The sequence below is a fragment of the Lytechinus pictus genome, chromosome 7, assembly GCF_037042905.1.
Source record: "Lytechinus pictus isolate F3 Inbred chromosome 7, Lp3.0, whole genome shotgun sequence".
Taxonomy (NCBI): domain Eukaryota; kingdom Metazoa; phylum Echinodermata; class Echinoidea; order Temnopleuroida; family Toxopneustidae; genus Lytechinus; species Lytechinus pictus.
This window is the reverse complement of record NC_087251.1, coordinates 28,494,852-28,515,145: the sequence shown is the minus strand read 5'-3', so window position 1 is coordinate 28,515,145 and position 20,294 is coordinate 28,494,852. Positions and strand designations below refer to the sequence as shown.

At 39.5% G+C, this 20,294-nt stretch overlaps 1 protein-coding gene across 1 annotated transcript in view; it reads right to left on the bottom strand.

Moving 5' to 3' along the window:
* Positions 1-3,646: 3,646 nt before the first annotated feature.
* The window catches only part of LOC129265311 (nesprin-1-like), a 111,626-nt gene continuing 94,978 nt past the window's right edge, over positions 3,647-20,294 (bottom strand). Inside the window, exons 93-102 of the mRNA XM_064102408.1 lie at positions 19,860-20,168; positions 19,154-19,480; positions 18,491-18,799; positions 17,650-17,892; positions 17,042-17,164; positions 7,352-16,666; positions 6,559-6,729; positions 5,785-5,952; positions 5,203-5,382; positions 3,647-4,706 (exon numbers count right to left, since the gene is read on the bottom strand). Of these exons, the coding sequence (XP_063958478.1) occupies positions 4,248-4,706; positions 5,203-5,382; positions 5,785-5,952; positions 6,559-6,729; positions 7,352-16,666; positions 17,042-17,164; positions 17,650-17,892; positions 18,491-18,799; positions 19,154-19,480; positions 19,860-20,168 (11,604 nt within the window). The 3' untranslated portion in view covers positions 3,647-4,247. The remainder of the gene's footprint in view (positions 4,707-5,202; positions 5,383-5,784; positions 5,953-6,558; positions 6,730-7,351; positions 16,667-17,041; positions 17,165-17,649; positions 17,893-18,490; positions 18,800-19,153; positions 19,481-19,859; positions 20,169-20,294) is intronic.

Genomic DNA, 20,294 nt, shown 5'->3' with positions numbered 1-20,294 from the left:
CACAAAGTCAAAGACACCCCAAGAAAAGACGCTTCCTGACCTGACATGAACTACAAAGACCAACTCACCATGATGGCATCCATGACCTATTTATCACACAGAGGGCATTTCCTATATGGAAACATGATTACATCAAGTATCTACTCACTTTATTTTAATTTTAATGATTAAGTAGGTCAAATTCTAAAGCCCCAGACAGATATCTTTTTTAAAATCCCAGTCATAATGGAGACACTTTGAAGGAAGTTGCATTAAATCACCAAGACAAGCAATGACACCAATGAGTCAAATAAAGATAGAGCATGACATGCAAAATGGTATCATTTGATATGATTCATCACAAATGATTTAGTGTCCTATTATCATAGTACCCTAGATGCAATTTTAATTTTTTCAACATAAGTTTTAAATAGTGTAGTAGGTTTCACGGAACACCATGTATCTGAGATTGGGTGGTCCTTTTCAGGACCAACATCTGCCCAAGAAAGATACATGGTGTACCGTGAAACCTACTACACTATTCTTCTTCGCCATGGAAACCGTCAGAAGTTATACGTTTTAAATAGTATTCTATTATTAGATACTTTCTTTTTTTTTTGCTTTCAAAGCAGACAAGCCTCTCTTCATATCAATTTTTTTAGATTGTTCTTTGGGCCTGATGTTGCCATCATAATATGATGAAAAGTGGCCCATGACGGCCACATAAAAACCATAATTAAATTAAAAGTACAAGGTTTTACATCAAGCTAATTAAATATGAATTAACACTATTCTTAAAACTGTCCATGTTAACATGGATATTAACATTTCTTTAAGACGATTAGATTTAAGCCACTGGTTCACATTCTTTTACTGTAATATCAGTAAAAGCAAGCTGATGTAGAAGAAATGAGATGGTAATAGTAAAAAATCATAATATATAAAAAGGATTTCACAAATGGTGAATATAAAGATATGTAAATCAATCTATATTATCAGTGTATCTGTGGCGAAATTCAAGTGAAAACACAATATATTCGTTTTTTAAATGAAACTTGAAATGAAATGCAAATTCATTAACTCAACCCTTGACCTAGTAACTCCCATAATCCAGTCTTAATCCAAAAATGCAAATTACGTCCCTCAAATGCATCACCACTAAGATAGAGCATGGACCATGATCTGCCTCAGCCAAGGCATACAATTAGCATAACTTTGGAAATGTAAGTATCTTTGAAAGCAGTGATCACATTTTGATTAAAATATTTACAGTAAAACTGTCATATTTTCACTCTCAATTTTCACTTTGAAATCCATCCAAGGTGATGATCATCTCCAATCTCTAAACATGAATGATCCAAACATACACAGCTTAATACACATCTCTGACACCTGTTTGCAGGTGACAGGGGGATCTCAAAGTTCTTGTGATGTAGGATCAATTTCGATCTCGGCTAATATCAGGAAGATGAAATTTTCACTTTACTAATGCTTGATGTTAATCTAAGAAAATAAACCTACTGTTAATCATGAAAAGTTTTAAAGATTATTTTTCTCTGTTGTTTTACTGATGTTATCCGAATGCATTCCTCCCTCATTCTCTCTCTTTCTGTTTCGTTTTTTTCTTGAATATTTACTTTTCTTATATAGGTCATTTGCTTTACACTATGCATTGTTTGGTTTAGGTATATTCATTTTGAATCTCATGTCATCCCATAAATATATCAAATTTCAGCGTGCAACTTGTACAAAAAACCCATCTATGCAGAAATAGAAATAAGTAAATGAATTTTTAAGCTTGCTTTAGGCTGTTGATTCATCACTACATGCAATGATAATTTATTTGTAAAACTCATAGAAGCAGTCTTTGCAAAATGCATAATAATAAAAAGGGTAGAATATTTTCTTTATTACTAGTCTTAATTGAATGCAATAATGAAGCAACAAATAAGATAAATTGATCAAAAATTGGATGAATACCGTAAGTAACGGTGTATTAATCGCACCCGTGTATTAACCGCACCCCCCATTTTCGGATGAAAAAAAAAAAAAAAAAAAAAAAAATCCAAAAAAAAAAGTCATCAAACTGACTTTTTATCTCTAATATGCGTATTTAAGAAAGAGTCAAGAACCAAAAATGTAAAAAAAAAAAATCAAAGTATTACTGGTAAAAAATGATGGGAAATCAGCGCTTCGTCACTTATCTGCAAATTGCCGACATTATTGGCCAACTACACACTCACCTCACACACACACATATGGTACCGGTGTTCATTGCAAGTACCGATACCAGCATCAACATGGGGGCTCACCCATTCGAGAAGATCGTTCATACCATATTTCCTGCATCACAGCCCCACTTTTGCTTTCAGAATTCTGTCTAGCATTCAATGTCTTGACATGAATTTCAGACACGGGAATATGGGAAGGTTCAAGATACGAGAAATTTGCGATTTTGTTCAGGTGTTTTTCTTGTCTGCTTTGAACCACTGCCGGTAGTTCTCAGTACGTGTGTGGCGGTATCTTACAGACAGCAAATAGGAAAAAAAATGCTAGTACCGGTATACCGTATTTTCAATGGGAGCTCTGGGTGGGAATAAAATGAATAATAATTAAAAAAAAAAAAAGTCAGAAGGAATGAAGACGGGGATTGAAGATTGATTTTAAGATGATGGATGATAGAGAGAAATGAAGGAAAGGCAAATGAAAGAAACTTTCTTCCGTTTACCTCCCTCCTCATGGCACAAAATTGTCAAATAATACCAATAATTTGTCAAACATTATAACAGCCACTGAAAGGTAAAGCGCCAGCTTACGTTGACGTTGCGATAAACATTACTATGCGTGTCTTATTCGGCCAGCCGCACCGTACAGCGCTGTTCGGTCGATTATCGATCGGCGTCTGAACTTTGCCGCGTTGACTAATAAATGACAACAAAGACAAAGTCACACCATTCAAAATGTCAGTTTCGTGAAGGTAGGTGCGTTTGTTACCGTAATCTAACTTTGAGGGACATTTACGGTAGATACCGGTAGTCATAGTTGCTTCCCTTTTATACCCGCGGCTCATGCCCCTCTAAGCGGCATTGCCCCAAGCGGCTACGCTCGGCCACCCGACGCGAGTTGTACACTGGTAGTGGTATAGGGCCGAGATTGGCTTGGCTCAGACCTATCACCGTGTATAAACCGCACCCCCGACTTTTGATTCTGTCCCGCCGAGAAAAAGGTGCGGTTAATACACCCTTACTCACGGTACATGTATGTCAATAACTGAAAGTCCATAAAGTGATAACATCCACAGACAAAACCATACACAATATTGACAAAAATACTAGACAAAACACATCCTGAAAAATGCATTGATTTGTTTTTAAAAGTAAAATTAACCATATGGTGAAATTAAACAAATGAAACAAATAAAGCAAAAGAAAAACAGGGTATATGGCAACAAAAAAATAGCAACCACATACAAACCAACTATGGTATTAACAAACGGGGTGTGGAATGTGCTATACTATTGAATGCCAATTTGTTAATGCCTTAACCCTAAAAGGACTGGGGGAACCATTATGCCCCCCCTCAATGCTTTGTGCAATATTTCCGGACTGCGAAAAGATAGCGCCACAAAAATTAATGACTTTTTTCTTTGAAATCTTGCGTAACTTTTGAGACCAAATTCACGACATACCGGTACAGCATCGCGACACCACATGACTTTTTATAAGAGAATGTTAAGCCCAAAATGGCTAATTTTTATACTTCATGTATATGGGAGATGCAATTCATAAAAGGATGATTATTTTTATTCTAATTGGTCTACTTAATTAATTAATGATTTAATTCAGTTGTTAAATGGTTTAATAATTTCAATTGAAAAAAAAACAATGAAAACAAAAGATGAAAAAAAATACATAAGAAATTCTGAAAACAAAGAAATACATTAGGAAAAATTTGAATTTTGCAATCTTTCTTTGCGGAATCCTTTAAACAAGATTACAAAGATGACATTTGGAAAAAAAAGATGAAAATTTGGTGTTCAATATGCAAACAATGTTTTTCATTAATAAATTTGCATATTTTATTCATAAAAAATGTGCGTGCCATATTTCGGTGCAATTGCACGAACGACGGGCAAGATCAGAAGGGGTCCCATCATGCCCCCCTACCCCCCCCCCCCCCCCCGAGCTCAATACATTTCAAATAGCCCAGTCCCCTTAGGGTTAAGTACTCTTAGCCACAGGTTTTAGCAGGTCCTCCACCAAGCAATATCACATCAAAATCCTGCTTACTGGGAAGATGTGGATAAAACATTTATTAATATACCACAATAACAGTTGGTGAAATACAATCTGACTCACCTGTTGTAGTTCAGCCTGCTGCTGCAGCATCTCAGCTCCAACTTCCACAGGCGGCAACTTGCTAGTCACTCCTCCCTCCGGTGCTGACATCAAGCCTCTATGCTGCTCCAGCCAATCCTGGAGCTTGGCCACATCGCTCTGGTACTCCTGAGCCAGCCGCTCGGTGTTCAGCAGCATCTTAAGGTGTTCCCTCTGGTCTGCCAGGTTTCTCTTACAGGTATCCATGCGGTTGTGAAGGTGCCGTACGGTGGTGTCAAGGTGCTCTGCCAGGACCGGTATCTGACAGGTGGCTGCATCCAGGGTCTGCTCAATGCTCTCTTCAATGTTGTTCAGTTTCTGGAGCTTGCGACTCAACTCCAACTGGTGATTCTGGATGTGAAGAAAGAGGAAACTGTCAGTGATAACCAGACAGGATGTGGAGAAATGGTTCTATGCTACGTAATGTCAATCAAAAGGAAACTGCTTAAAATTCCAGGTCCCTGTTTTACATGGTCTTGTGATAAATAAACCTTAATTGCAATTGATATAAAACTCTTACCCTACACAATTTCCATCATCTCAGTTTACGACTGAATTGAATCTATCACAGTTCTTTGTGAGACAGGGCTCAGTTCAGATTGATGATTCCATTTATTTTTTTCTTAATAAATCAGGATTCCAAATGACCTAAGATTTTCACTGGGTCCCAAGGAAAAATGTGGTTAGAGTATATAATATCATGATAAGGGATTGTATAGTACATGTCCAAATTGAAAAGGCTTAAAAGACCTTCCTGGAAAAATGAGTTCCATGGAAAAAAAAAGTGGAATACTCCAAACTGATGATAAAATGACAAGAAACTTAAAAACCTTAAGAGATTTCTTACATGATTTTGAAGGAGTTTTTCCTGAATGTCCGAAGCACTTAATTCCTCATCACCACTCTCTAACTCTTCATCTGGTTCAAGCTGTTTGTTGAAGTCAGTCAACCAATCATCAAGATGTTGCAATTCTTGCTGATTTACCTCCAGTTTAACCTTCACAAGCATTTCATCTTCTTTCTCTTTCTACAAAACAAATGTAAATGAAAAGTAACAAACTTAGAAAACATAATGTTTAAAATAGGAAAATAGGAGTTAATTATTCTTATCAGAATAATCCTCAACTACATTGATGTTTGCAAAAAAAATAAATGCTGTAGGGAAGAAAAAGACTAACAAAATAATCATAATCTAAAATTCGAACATGATTATATTCAGAAAAAAAAATTTACTTCAGCATCATAGAAATCTACTTGGATTTCTGATTTTGTGGCAGACTAGCCCCAAGCTAAAGAAGTTAGACCCAAAAGTCTACTACTACAACATCTACATATAACAGAGAGTGATTGCATATAACCTTGCTACACATTATTCAGGAAGAAAACAGATGAAACTTGAGTAGGATGAAATTGAGTCTTGGCTTCCTACCTGTAACTTCTTGAGAAGCGCACTTGCATCAGTCTTGATCTTATCCACTCTATTCCTGAGATCATCTATTGTTTCTCGGACTGTGTCCTGGGGAATCTTCAACCTTGTGGCTTTTTCTTCAACCATGCTCACATTCTCATCTAAATCACTGCATTCGCTTATCAGATTCTACAATGAAAACATAACAACATTCTGCATTCAAACTCCAGTTTATGACATGGATGATAATTCCACATTTACATATACCTTATTACATAAGGACAACACCTGAAAGTGCTTTACAGACATTTTTACCACAGTCATAAGATTTTGGGGAATCTGGAAGCTCGTGCGAATTAGTCATAGTAATGGTTGGACCATCAGCATTGAGTTCTACTGATAATGAAATAGAGCAATATTGTATAGGCCTATAATATTACTATGATCATAACTTAGTAACTGTGGTAACATAAAAGCAGCCTTCAAAAACAGGGATTCCATTAAATCACCTTGGCAAAGTTATCAGATTATGTAATGGGGAACTGAGTAGGTTAGGGTAGGAAAGGTGATAATGGGAGTGTTTCATGACAGCTCTTGTCAGATGTTTTATCTAACAAGGTATGTTTTATCCGACAGTAACCATAGTTACAGGTTGACACCTGTGCTTCTAAGCCAATCAAAATCGGGAACGTTGTCAGGTCTGACTACTAGTCAAACACCAAATGTTGATGAAATGCCCCAAGTCTGGGAAATAGATTTTTACCAAGTAGATGAAAGCCAATGAAATATGCCAACCTTGAGTTCTAGGATATGTTCATCAAGGTTACGAGCCTCCATGGGAGTGTCTTTGATCTCTTTGAGATGAGCTTCCGTGTTAGCAAGTCGAATGTTGATCTGAGACAAGGCATTCTGGTAATCCTCCTGCTTGGCTAAAGCCTCTTTCAGGAGACGCTCCTTCTCCTCCATCTATATAACATAAAACATACATGGGAAAGAAAAAATGTGTATCGCCTTTTGCAAACACTTATTCTCAGTAATGTTAATTTATTCTAAATTGATTTCATGGTGCTCTTTGAACCTGAAAAACATTAAAATGTGGTGACTGAGAGAACCTACCAACATAGTTTGGTTGCAAATGCGCCAAATATCATTGCAAATTTATCAATCTGAGTAGTAATTTTACAGAAATTTATTTGCTATTTGACCAGCTGGTAAGACCAAAAACTTTTGAACCCACAATAATACCTCAGTAAGGTCCATCACCATTTTATAACTATGATCCATTATTCTCATTCCACCAAGGATTGTCAAAGAATACTTAATCTTAATGGCATATTTATTCTAAACTTTGATGGAAAACCAAACATTCAATGCAAGTATCAAAAACTGTCACAAGTTCATTGACATACTGTAATATCAATCATATTACTGGCAAAACTTTTAAAACCAAAGAATGCATGATAGTGCTGTAAACTTTCCAAAATAGTTCAAAGTCTTGTTTTCCTTTACACAAACTTACAATTTTATATTTGCTATAAAGTTAACTTAATTTATTCATATATTAAATTTGCAGTTTAATCAAATTTACCTTATGTTGTAGAGCATCCCATGAGCGATTGAGTTGGTCTATCTTCTGTGCTTTACCATCTGGTGCAGAAGGATCCTTCACATCTCCCATCAAGCCCTCATGGCATATAACAGGAAGTGGCATATCCTGTGACAATGTTTTTGGCTCATCATCTGCAGAAGCATTCACTGTTTTTGAAGATGTGTCTTTAGCTTCTGCAGGACTTTTATTAGTTGTGCCTTGATGGTTATCCTTTTCCATCAAACCGGGAGTCTCTTCAGTGGGTGATGAATCCTTCTGCAAAACTACAACAGGTTGAATCTGCAGTGTTTGATCTAGGAGATCAGCAGCAGAAACAACGGGTTCATATTTACGTTCATCTGGCAATGAGACTTGAAGGTCAAGATCTTGTGGAGCTGATTTGTGTTTTGCCTGCCATGGAACTGGTGATCCATCAGGAGTGTAAAAGTCAGTGGAATCAGTGTGATAGTGTTCATCTGGAACATCCTCTATGCTTGGTAAATTCTTCAGTGGCACTTCAGCATATTCAGATGAATGTGGTATGTCTGATTTGGAATGGTGAGGAAGAGAATCTACCGAACTATCATCTGAATCAGTAGTATCCTTCAATGTTGCATCAGTAACTGCCATACTGCTTGGTCCCGAGTAAAAGCCTGAATCCCTGGGTGGGAGTGACTGAGCCTGTCCTAGTTCATCAGGGATCCGGTATGCTGGAAGTGCAATCATCGATTCCCCGGTTTGCATATCTTGTATCATCAAGGGATCATCCTTAGGATCATCTGTAAATCCAACAAGACCTTGCAGGTCATCTGGCTCTGTGGCTGGAATAGCAGCTAGGTCTTGACCTGTCTTTGGATCTCTGACGAAAAAAGGAGCTACATCTCTTGTTTGCTGAGTGCCCGTTAAAACTGGTAATCTCTTCAATTCTGTATCCTCTACAATGATATAGTCTGGCGATGTGGCAAGAGTTGAACTTCCAGCACCAGGAGTTGCACCAGTCACCCCTAATCCACTAATAGCAGCACCACCATGATCATTTAACTCTGATACAGGAGTCAAAACATATGCAGCACCTCTGTCAGTGAGGATTTGCTCTACTGGTGGCACTGATCGAGGAGTTCCTGCAGTAACTGATGCGGAATCCAGCTGAGATTCTGGTATAGGTTTCTTGTTTTCCTTTTCCATCCAGCCAAGTAAAAATGGTACATCTGTGGCAGTATGAGTATCCCAATTTGATTCATCACTTGGCTCTAAGGGTTCTGGTTTGTCAATCTCAAATACATCATCATCAGAGTGAGTGGAGTCATCTTCTTGTCTATTCTTCTCTGGAAATAATCTATCACCGCTTACACCGGGAGACTGACGAGGAGCATTATTACTGTCATATTGCTGATCATTCTGATTAGTGCGCTTGTCAACTGCAGGCTCAGTAGCTGGAAAACTGAATGTCAGTGGTGTCTTATCTGGTTTTAATCTTGATTCACTCACAAGTTCCTCAATTTCTGGTACACTTTCTGAAACTCCAATAGATGCACAACCGGTTGAGGGATCAAACACCTTCACTGCAGGGATATCTTTGGAATCAATGGCATACAGAGATGGATTTTCATTCAGATCTTTGACGCTCTCTGCTGGTACAGCCTTGAAAGTCTCTCCTGTTGTGGGATTCCTGACAATGCATGGATGGTTGTGTGACAATGGCTGTGAACCAATAACAGATGGCATGTTGGCTGGATTCGAAGATGTGGCTAGAATGTACTCATCTGGGGAAGTGGATCCTCCACCTCCATCTCCCCCATATCCAACACTGTCTTCTGGTACTAGGATATAGGCTGGACCTAAATCGGTGACGAGCTGATGCTTGACAATTTCTGGAACAACCTTTCGCTTTGATGAATGAGGATCAGGAACAAGACATTCCTCATTAGCATCACTGTCGTCACTAGATAAACTGTGTCTCTTTTGCATCAGTAAGGTGGAATGAGGTCTTTGATGAGATCTTTCATCTCCTTCCCTAGACTCATCTTCATAAAACTTTATATCCTCTTCTGATTGAAGTGACCTCTCTAATGGAATCTCAGTTGGTATCTGGAAAATATCTGAAAGAGATCCCTCTTTCCTATCTCCATTGGTGTTTTTATTTGGCGTTGTTGATGATGAATCTGGGAAATGAATCTGAATAGGTTTACTTGTATCAACAACAAATACAGTTGGCTGATTGTGTAAAACATCTAAGCTGTGAACTGGCTCTGCTTTGAATGTCTTTTGAGAGACAGGGTCCTCAATGAGGAAACTTTTCACCTCTGGTGCTGGTCTTGATCCGACAACCATTGGAAGATTGTTCAGAGGCTCTGTATCTGCTAAGATACAGGGCATAGCATCTGCCTTGTCATTTTTCTTGGGCTGTCCCCTGTCACTTGGTGAATGTACTTTGCCAGCTTCAACCAGCTCCTCGACTGGTGTCAAGGCATATGCAGGTCCGAGGGATGTTAAAATCTGAATGGAGGCAGGTTTACCAGGTTCATCTTTTCCATGAGCCAAATCCTCAGGGGCTACATTATGCTGTGCAGGTGACTCCAATGCATTCATTTTAGTAGGAATGGGTGAAAACAAGGGACAAACTGCTGATTTGGGATCAGATTCACCTTCTTCATGTAAAGCTATATCAGTGGATTCACCACTGCTGAGTTTGTTTGGAGAATCATCCATTCTCTTGGCAGGGTCCCTTTCAGCTTGCGTAGGAGATTGTTGGTCTGATGTCGATGGCTTTGGTACTGATTTATCCACAGTTACTCCTGAATCATCATGGGAGGAAGGACCTCCTCTTGATGAAGGTTGATGATATAGCTCTGCTGGCACAGCCACTCCAGTCTGCTTTGTTGCAGGATTATAGATAGTCATTTGTGGGTTACCATCATCACTACCAACAATGGCCATCACGCCAGTAAGGTCATTGACATCAGTCATGGGTTCTGCAACCATAACTTGACCAGATTCAGGATCTTTAACATGCAAAGACTGGATGGGGGATTCCAGTTCCTGTTCCCCGATCACTAAAGGAGGCTCTTCCGATTGGCCTTGGCTGGCAAGGACAAAATCTACATCTGGATCATCATCACCTGCTGCTGGTCCCCCAAATTCAGGGAATGGTCTCAGGGTATATGCTGGTCCATGATCAGTGACAACTTGGTGAGTGATGGGTTCTGTCATGTCTTGTGTTATTTGACTGTTTGGATCAGGCTGGCTATATTGATGATCTGCAACAGGAACATTCATTGATTTCAAGGTGATGGCACTTGGAATATCACCTAGAGACTGATCTCGTGGGGCCATAACACCCTCAGAATCGGGATGGAACGTGCTTTCAAATAATGGTTGTTTAGAAAATTCACTTGGTTGAGGTGTAGTTGGAAATGCAACTATTTCAGTACTTGCTTTAGGATGGAAAATCACCACTGGCTTAGACAGATCAGCTGCCTCTGGCAGATAAAGTGTGGGTTTGCTCATCAGATCATTGACATTAGTGGCAGGTTCTGCAACAAATTTCTGTCCTGAAACTTCATCCAGAATCTCTATTGGCTTGATTCCAGCTGAAGTTCTTGATCCTGTCACAACAGCAGCATTTGCTGGTCTTGCTTCATCTGCAATTTTGTACTCTGCATTCTCATGTTCTGGTTTCTTCCCAATAGATGATAGATCTTGAGGAGTTGTAGTATCTTCAGAGAGAGGTTGCAGCACATAGGCAGGTCCTTTATTTGTTATCAGCTGTGGAACTGGCCTAATTTTATCTAGCTGGGGTGATTCCGGAGTAACAATCACTTCTGGTAAAGTAGTCGCAAATGCTGTAGACGCATAGCCAGTTGAAGGATCATAGACCTTCACCGACGGACCATCTTGTGAATCAAGCACATACAAAGATGGATTCTCATTAATATCTTGGAGGCTTTCTGCAGGGACAGCCATGAAGGCTTCTCCCGTGCTGGGATTCCTTACAATACATTTTTCCTCTTGTGTAAATGGTTTTGAACCAATCACTGATGGCTTAATTGCTGGGTCTGAAGATGCTGTTAATATGTACTCATCAGGAGTGGAGGATCCTCCACTACAATCTCTCCCACTTTTTAAGTTGTCTTCAGGCACAAGGGTATAGGCTGGACCAATATCAGTGACTAGCTGATGCCTGACTTTCCCTGGGAGCGTGTTTATCTTTGATAGTTGAGGAACAAGACCATCAAATTCCTCATCAACATCACTGTCATCTGACATGCTATCCATTTCACATGTTGTCACAGAACTGTGTAGTCCCATATGATGAGGCGCGTCCTTTCCGATGTTGGGTGTCCTGTTATAATCTTCTTCTATCCGTTCAGGTTTATTTAACCTTTCTGATGGTGAAATAGTTGGTTTCTGGAATATATCAGAGAGACTGTTTGGATCAGTCTGGCTATCAGTCTGGTTATTACCTTTCAAGGTAATAACACTTGGTATATCCCTAGAAGACTGGTCTCCATCTCGTTCAACAGCAGACCCTGTAATGGGTAGGTTAGTACTTTCAAAATTTTGATTTTTGTCAAGTTCACTTGGGCAAGATGTCGGAAGTGCAACTATTTCTGTTCTAGTCTCAGGATGGAATATCAGCATTGGTTTGTATACATCTGTCGTCTCAGGCCAGTAAAGTGTGGGCTTGCTCATCAGATCACTAACATTAGTAGCAGGTTCTGCAACAAATTTCTGCCCTGAGGCTTCATCTAGAATCATTATCGGCTTGATGTTACTTGACATTCTTGAGCCTGTCACAACAGCCGGATTAGCTGGTCTTGCTTCATTAACAATAGTGTAATCTGTGCTCTCTGGTTCAGGTATCCTCCCTCTAGATAAGACACTTTGCACACCTGAACCTTCCCCAGCAAATGGATGCATTACATACGCTGGTCCCTTATTAGTCAAAAGCTGTGAAACTGGTTGAGTTTCATTCAATTCTGATAATGGTGACAAGGTTCTAACTTCTGGTGCCCTTGATCCAAATCCTACAGATGCGCAGCCAGTTGAAGGATCAAAAACTTTCACCTTTGGAACATCTTGTGAGTCAATGGCATACAGAGATGGATTTTCATGAAGGTCTTGGAGGCTTTCTGCAGGGAGAGCCCTGAAAGTTTCCCCAGTGCTGGGATTCTTGACCACAAATGGTTCCTTCTGTGAAAATGGCTTTGAACCGATCACTGATGGCTTATTTGCTGGGTCTGAAGATGTGGCTAATATGTACTCATCAGGAGTGGAGGATCCTCCACCCCCATCTCCCCCATTTCCTAACTTGTCTTCAGGAACAAGGATAAAGGCAGGACCAATATCAGTGATGAGTTGATGCTTGACCTTCCCTGGTAGAATGTTTTTCTTTGATGGTTGAGGAACAAGAGCTCTATCTGCCTCATCAGCTCCACTGTCAATAGTCAATACACTATCCATGTCTTCTACTAGCATGGAATGGTCCAGTTCTGTTTGACAAAGTGTGTCCCTTTCTTCTCTGCCTGGCCCTGCATTGTCTTGATTTACCCACTCAGGTTGAAGTGACTTTCCTGAAGGAGTTTGAGATGGAGTGAGGAAATTATCTGACTGAAGTTTCTTTACTCCATCTTCATCAGCATTTGTATTTGGTGGTATAACCGATGCATCTGGAAAATGGATCTGAACGGGTTTACTTGGATCATCTACAAAGACAGTTGGTTTACTATGTAAAACATCTAGGCTGTGAACTGGCTCTGCTTTGAATGTATTCTTAGACACTGGATCCTCAACAAAGAAACCTCCATTTTGAAATGGTTCACATCCAACAACCACTGGAAGGGTGTTCAGTGGCTTTGGATCTGTAACAAGGAGAGGTACACTGTCATTATCTTTAGACTGCAATTTGCTGTCTCCACATGATTCAACTGGGGTCAAGAAGTATGCAGGTCCGAGCGATGTCAAAACCTGATTGGAAGCAGGCTTACCCAATAATTCTTCAAATTTATCAGAACCATCATGAAGATATGAAAGAGGATGTTCAGTTGAATGTTTCTCATTAACATTAATTGCACCAGGAGATGGCTCTAACCTATAATCTAATTTAGGAGTTGATTCAACAGGACACAGTGAAAACAAGGGACATCCAGAATCTTTTCTTTCATGGGGAGATTCATCGCTGCTGTCACCGTCCTGTATATTGCCTCTGGCATCATCAATCCTCACAGGCTTATTCACATCTTGTGCTGGAATCTGTTGTCCTGAAGTAACAGGTTTTTGTTGTAGAACTTCGCCAACTTCGCTAACTGGTTTTGTTACCAATTCATCAGGAGTCAAATCTGAATCCTCCTTGAAGTAAGGGGTCACTCCTGGTGAAGGAGGGCAATATTGCTCTGTTGGCAGTGCTACACCAGACTTCTTTGTTGTAGGATTATAGATGGTCATTTGAGGGTTACCATCAAGACTATCAATCACAGCAAGCACTCCACTGAGGTTATTCATATCTGTCATGGGTTCAGCAACCATAACTTGGCCAGATTCTGGATCTTTAATATGTATTGGTTGAATCAGCGAATCAAGCTCTTGTTCCCCAGTGACAACAGGAGGTTCATCTGTTTGTCCTTGGCTGGCTAGGACAAAATCCACATCTGGATCATCATCACCTGCTGCTGGGCCACCAACGGCAGTAAGAGGCCTGAGGGTATATGCTGGCCCATGATCAGTTACAATTTGATGAGTAATGGGTTCTCTTACAACTGCTGATGCTTTACTGATTGGATCAGGATGGCCAAATTGATGATCTACAACAGGAACATTCATTGATTTTAAGGTGATAGCACTAGGAATATTCATGAATGTTTGGTCTCTTTCTGGACCAAGAAGATTACTACTTCCAAGATTTGATGGTTGGTCGTTCTCACTTTGGTCTGATGCTGGAATTGCAACTATTTCTGTTTTTGTCTCAGGATGAGATATCACCACCGATTTGACCTTATATGCTGTCTTTGGCAGGTAAAGTGCGGGCTTGCTCATCAGATCATTAACATTAGTAGCAGGTTCTGCAACAAATTTCTGCCCTGAAACTTCATCAATGATCTCTATTGGCTTGATGCCAGGTGATGTTCTTGAACCTGTAACAAGAACAGTATTTGCTGGTCTTGCTTCATCAACAATGGTGAATTCAGCATTCTTCTGTTCAGGTTTCTTTCCTGCAGGATAGATGTCTTTCATGGGTGATTTTTCCTCATTCAGTGGATGTAATACATATGCAAGCCCTTTATTTGTTTCAAGCTGAAGAGCTGGTTTATCTTCATCCAACATGGTCAAATGTGAAGTGCTGTCATCAAACTGCTCAGGATCTACAGCATTGGCCACATAAGATTGCCCCTGCTGAGGATCAATAATTTCTAAGGTGTTTGTTTGTGGATCAGACTGTACATATGCGGTGACCTTATTCTTCAAATCATTAGGATCAACTATAGGAACAGCTTCTAAGATCTGGTCTGATGATGGGTCTTTGATTAGTGTAGGACGTTGGTCCTTGAGCACAGGAGCATGACCAACCACTTCAGGAACACCATCAAAGTGAGTCGTCTTTGAGACAGTGTACTGTTTAGGTACAGGGTCTGCTGAAGAGGCTCCAAATGAGAGACCATCTGTTCCACGATTTGAAGGTTTAGAGTCTGAGTCAAGAGGTCGCAATTCATATGCAGGTCCTTTGGTGGTTACCAATTGGTGCAGATCAGTAACTGGTTTCTTACTACTTTTTCCTAATTCGGATATTTCTGCATCCATATCATCCATATATGGGAGCAATGGCTGCTCCCCACTATATGTCTGAGTAACTGGTAAGTCCCTTGAAGGCTCTTTAGATATATCTTGTTCCTCTTGTTGCCCGATGTTCAGACTAGGCTGATAACCCTTCTTAACACTTTGAATGTTAGCTGGTTCTTTGGCACTCTCAATATTGTCAAATACTTTAGCACTATCTGTATCATCACGCTCTGTAGGAATCCGAACATCAGCTGGTCCTTTATCAGAAGGTAGTGACAATATCATGTCTTTTGTTGGGGCTCTGGTAGGTAAGCCTACATGAAGTGTTTTACTTCCATGAGCACTATCAGCTATTGTTCCTCCATCAACATCACCTTCCTCTTTCAGTCTCTGAACAGAAGCTTGTCCTTTGTCACCATCAGTACCTTCAAGGTCCTTGTACCTATCAAGATCATAAGGCCCAGAGGTATGAAAACTCTTCATCAAATCTGGAGCCAATTCTACAGGTTTGACTTTTAATGGAACAACAACTTCATCTAAAGGAACGTTCTCTGGACTTTCACAAGGTTTTGCCACAACTGCTACTTTATTTTCAGGATCAAGTATTTCCAATTCTTTTGTTTCAGGGTCAACCATATAAGCTGTTATTTTATTCTCTATATCATCCACATTGTCAGTTGGTACAGCCTCCATGGTCTTGCCTGTTTTTGGATCAATGACCATCATTGGTGAAATACTTTCTGTAATGGGCACCCTCTGAACAACAACAGGAGAAAGATATGGTGTGGCTTGCTGTATGACATATTGGGTTTGATGATCACCTCCACCGGGTGCATCTCCATCCTCTCCGGGTTGTCCAATTATGGAACTGGAGCCTGCCGGGCGAAGAACAAATGCAGGCCCCCTGTCAGTGATAATTTGAAATGGTACCTGTTTAGAAGGGTCTGATGACCCTTTGGACGAGATAGTCTTTTCAGGATCTGAATCATCCAAATGTTTGTCAGCAGAACCTGGTCTAGGTGTAGATGTGGCAAGTATTTTAGGTGACTGTTCATGTTCGCTATCATCAAAAGATCTCTTTGAAGGTTGTTTAGGTGACTCTGACATATCTTCTGTTGACATTTTGCTGTCTTTACCTGACATTGAGGGAGGTACCAGTGAACTGTCAACTTCATCTCTGGGGCATTCATAATGTACTTCTGCTAATGAAGGATCGTCATAAAAAAGAACCCTTTTCTCTGGAGGCTGCTCTTCAGTGAGGTCAAGATCACCATGAGGCCTCTTTGATTCTGGTGATGAAGTCTGCATAGGTTCTGGAGAAAATGATCTCCATGGAGTTCTTATAGGTGAACCTCTCCTCACTAAACGAGCACCAACACCAAACTCTGGAGTTGCGACCATAGGTGGTCCAGGAGGGGTGAGGGTGGAAAGATATGTCTGCCTGAAGTCTGTCCTCTTAGCTGCTTCCTCCTGGAGCTCTTGGGTCTTGTTATTGATGGCCTGAATCTCATCTTCATATCCTTGAATTTCCACTGCAAGTTCCTGAAACAAATGAAAATTGAAAATAATAAGCGTGAGATATTTGTTTTAGACATATTTTCCAACAATGGCAACATCAGATCAATTTAAACGCAATTAATATCTCGTTTGTATTTGCTGTGATGTTCAAATTCAAAATCCCTTGAGAATTATTTAATCCACCAATACCTAATTCATATGAAAAAAGGAAGTATATCCACCACTTGAATCTACTTTTCACAATATATATTCTGTCCAATAAAAATGGAATGGCAGTATCTATCAAGTGTGAAGTGCAAAAGTCGAACTAATGTCAGATTGCATATCAGGATATCTGCAACGTGCTCAGGTACCAAACATAAATGGTTAATTTTGCTAGTAGCAAAATACAAGATGTACCTTATGTTGTGCTATTTGTTTTTTGAGTTGTTCCATGCTTGTAGGTTCTACCGGTGAAGCCATTGCATCTTGTGCTGTCTGCAACTTAACTTCTAGTACTTCCAACTGCTTCTCATACGCTTCCTGCAAAAGGACGGGAAAACAAATCCTTTCTATATGTACATTTTGATATAATCAAAAAGGTCCCAATTCATATTAAACCTGAAAGGGTACAGAACATCAATACTCATAAAGTGCATTAAAGTGAATGTGAATGAGTGCATACCATCGATATGTGGCTTTACAGAAAATCAATTTGATCATATTCAGTGTGTGCACATGCTTAAAAGAGCTAGGATGAGGTTTAAACCTCCTTTATAAATTAGGGCCAAACAGTCAATCTATAACAGTACACATTATGCAGAACTGCCAACTTTCATACAATAGTATTCACTATGGAAGACAGCGGAAACTCCCCATTCAAAGACAAATCAATGGAGTAATCAATTGATTCATCATAGATACTTCTACCCGCATTTAGATTAACTGTAGATCCTGAATATTTAGAGCCAGATATATGAGATTGATTTCATTTTCTTTTCATCTTAAAGAGGTAGAGGACCACTGACCTGTTGCACAAGAGATTTCTGTAGGACTTCACCGTGCTGTACAGCAACATCCTTGATCCTGGAGATATTTTCCTGTAAGCTTAACAACTGAGGATCTTTGATCTCCTTCTCGGTGTCATCATCCTCATCCTCATCACCATCAAGCTCATTTGTTTGATCGGATGAGTTAGGGGCCAGGAGTGTGTGGGTATCGTTCAGGTCAGCTAGACGCTTGCTGGCAGATTCTAACTTCTCAAGAACCTCCTATCATTTAGAAATGAAATAGTAAACTGACATCTTAAAAATGGAATTTATCTGGAATTTCTCAGGATTATTTCATAGTGTGTCTTCCCAATGACTTTCAATGAAAACCATTAAAAGCCATTGAAATCCTTACATCTGATTGACAGAGAGCAAATTGGTCCAGGAAAATCACTGACAAGACATTTATGAAACATTTCCTGTAGAAGAGTCAGCAGGGTATTTCATTAGAGTGAAGAGGCAAAATGAGCCAAAGGTGAATTAATGTATTTCTTTTTATAAAAAAAATATGCACTGCTTTGTTACATGATCAAGCCATCCCTTCTCTACATTTATTTCTTCTTTTTCCTCCTTTTTGTCATCACATGATTAAAGCACCATCCTGCTCTCCTCCTTGTGCCCGTTTCATGAAGAGTACAACTAAGGTAACTGCCATTATTGTAACTACAAGGGAAATCTTGATTTTGATAGGCTGCCAAGTCCTGTTACAATCAAAGTGATGTTGTGGTCGTCTTCGGAAGCAAAGTTTCCATAATGGCAAAGTTACCATAGTTATAACTCTTAAATGAAATGGACCCCTAGTAAGTTTCTGTTGCAATACCTTCTGATTTTCTAGCTGTTGATTGAGCGTCATTTGCTCCATGTCTGGTGAGAGCATCATATCCTTGGCATCCGCAATCCTGTGGAACAGATCCATGAGACCACCCTGGTAGTTCTGCCATCTCCTTGTCTCATCCTCCAGTGTTTCCTTGCGTTCCTGGGCAGTGTCAATCATATCCTGGAAGTGTTTCTTCAGGTCATCGGCTTTGGCCTGGTGAGTGGGGTCCTTCAGAACTCTGGCGAGAATAGGACTTGATGACATCAAGGCTTCTACATTTTCCACTGTGTATGGCACATCTTCTAGTAAGGCCTAAGTTTGTAAAAATTAATAATGAAATCTAATAATTTCAGATAATAATTATTAATTAAAGATATAATTTGGAATTTTTGTTCTGATGTCACTGCAGAAAAAAGCACTTTCAGACATATTGTTTCAATTCCAATACAGAAATTTACAAAATTGAAATATATGTTTTTAAACGACAAATATCATAGTCAAAAGGTGGCTCCTTCTTTCTTGTATAGGCATTTTATCACAAATCATTAGAATGCAACATATACTAAGCTAATAATTTCTCTGCTAACTACAATGAACTAGCTCGATACATCTTTTAAAACAATATCTAAAATATGGTAGAGGAAAGAAAAATGTGGCTTCACTGACCCTGTGTTCCTGTAGTTGACGCAGGACTGTGGGCATACTACCAAGATTCAAGGTAGGCTTCACTGTATCAACCCCTTGATCAAGCCACCTTTCCACAGCTTCCTTGGCACTCAGGTGTTGTTTCCATGGCTCGATAGCTTTGGTCAGTTCATCGGTCATCTGGTCAGTTGTGTGGGTGACCTCTGCTAGATTGGTCTGAAGGGATGTAATGGTAGCGATGACAGCTCGACGTTCATCTGGTTTGTTGGTCTGGTCAGTCAGTTGCTGGGCAATGTTCTGGACAGAGTGCATCACTAACTGAGCTGACTTCAAAGACTCCTTTAAATCCTGTCATTGGTGATAGACCAAGAAATATATTTCGTAAGTTAACAAAATCATCCAAAGAAATAGCAATACCCTTTATCATCTATCAAGGTATTCTGTGTCTAAATTTTGGCAACAACTACTTTCAACTATTAAGGGCCTTATAACACAGGTCTAGACAAAGATTAAATGGAAACCGATACAGAGATTAAGCCCAAAGATTTAATTCATGGTCATAATATCAAACACATACGACCTCACATATTGCATTACATGATATAAGTTTATATTATAAACTTATCCAAGATTCAAACTGAAAAAAATAGGGATAAATGTAAAACACTTACTTATACAAGACAAACCACTAACAGTGAAAAAAAAACACACAAGAGAGAGCAATTACCTCATGTTCCTTTTTGGCATTGGGAACATCCGAGATAGGTTTGTTCAACAGTTCCTTAGCTCTTTCTATGACCTCCTCCACATCAAATGTCTGTTGCTGGAATAGACGTCTGATCTTCTCAGCCTCATTCAACTCCTGGATGGTGGAGTCTAGTTTACTGTTCATCTCTGCCTTCTGTGATTGAAGGTCTTCAAGTTTCTCAGATATGCTAGATGGAGGTACTGAGTGAAGGTCATTGTACTTTTGATGTTGTGTGTTACACAGCTCGTCAATATGTGCCAGTTTTGGCTGGAGTTCTGATTTCACAACCTGAAGTAAATGAATAACAAGTTGTCGACAAATAAAGACTAGGAAAATCATAATATTGTAAATGATAAACCTGGAAATACATGTTGTAGTAATGATATGACTTTAAAAATGCATCTAAGTTCTAAT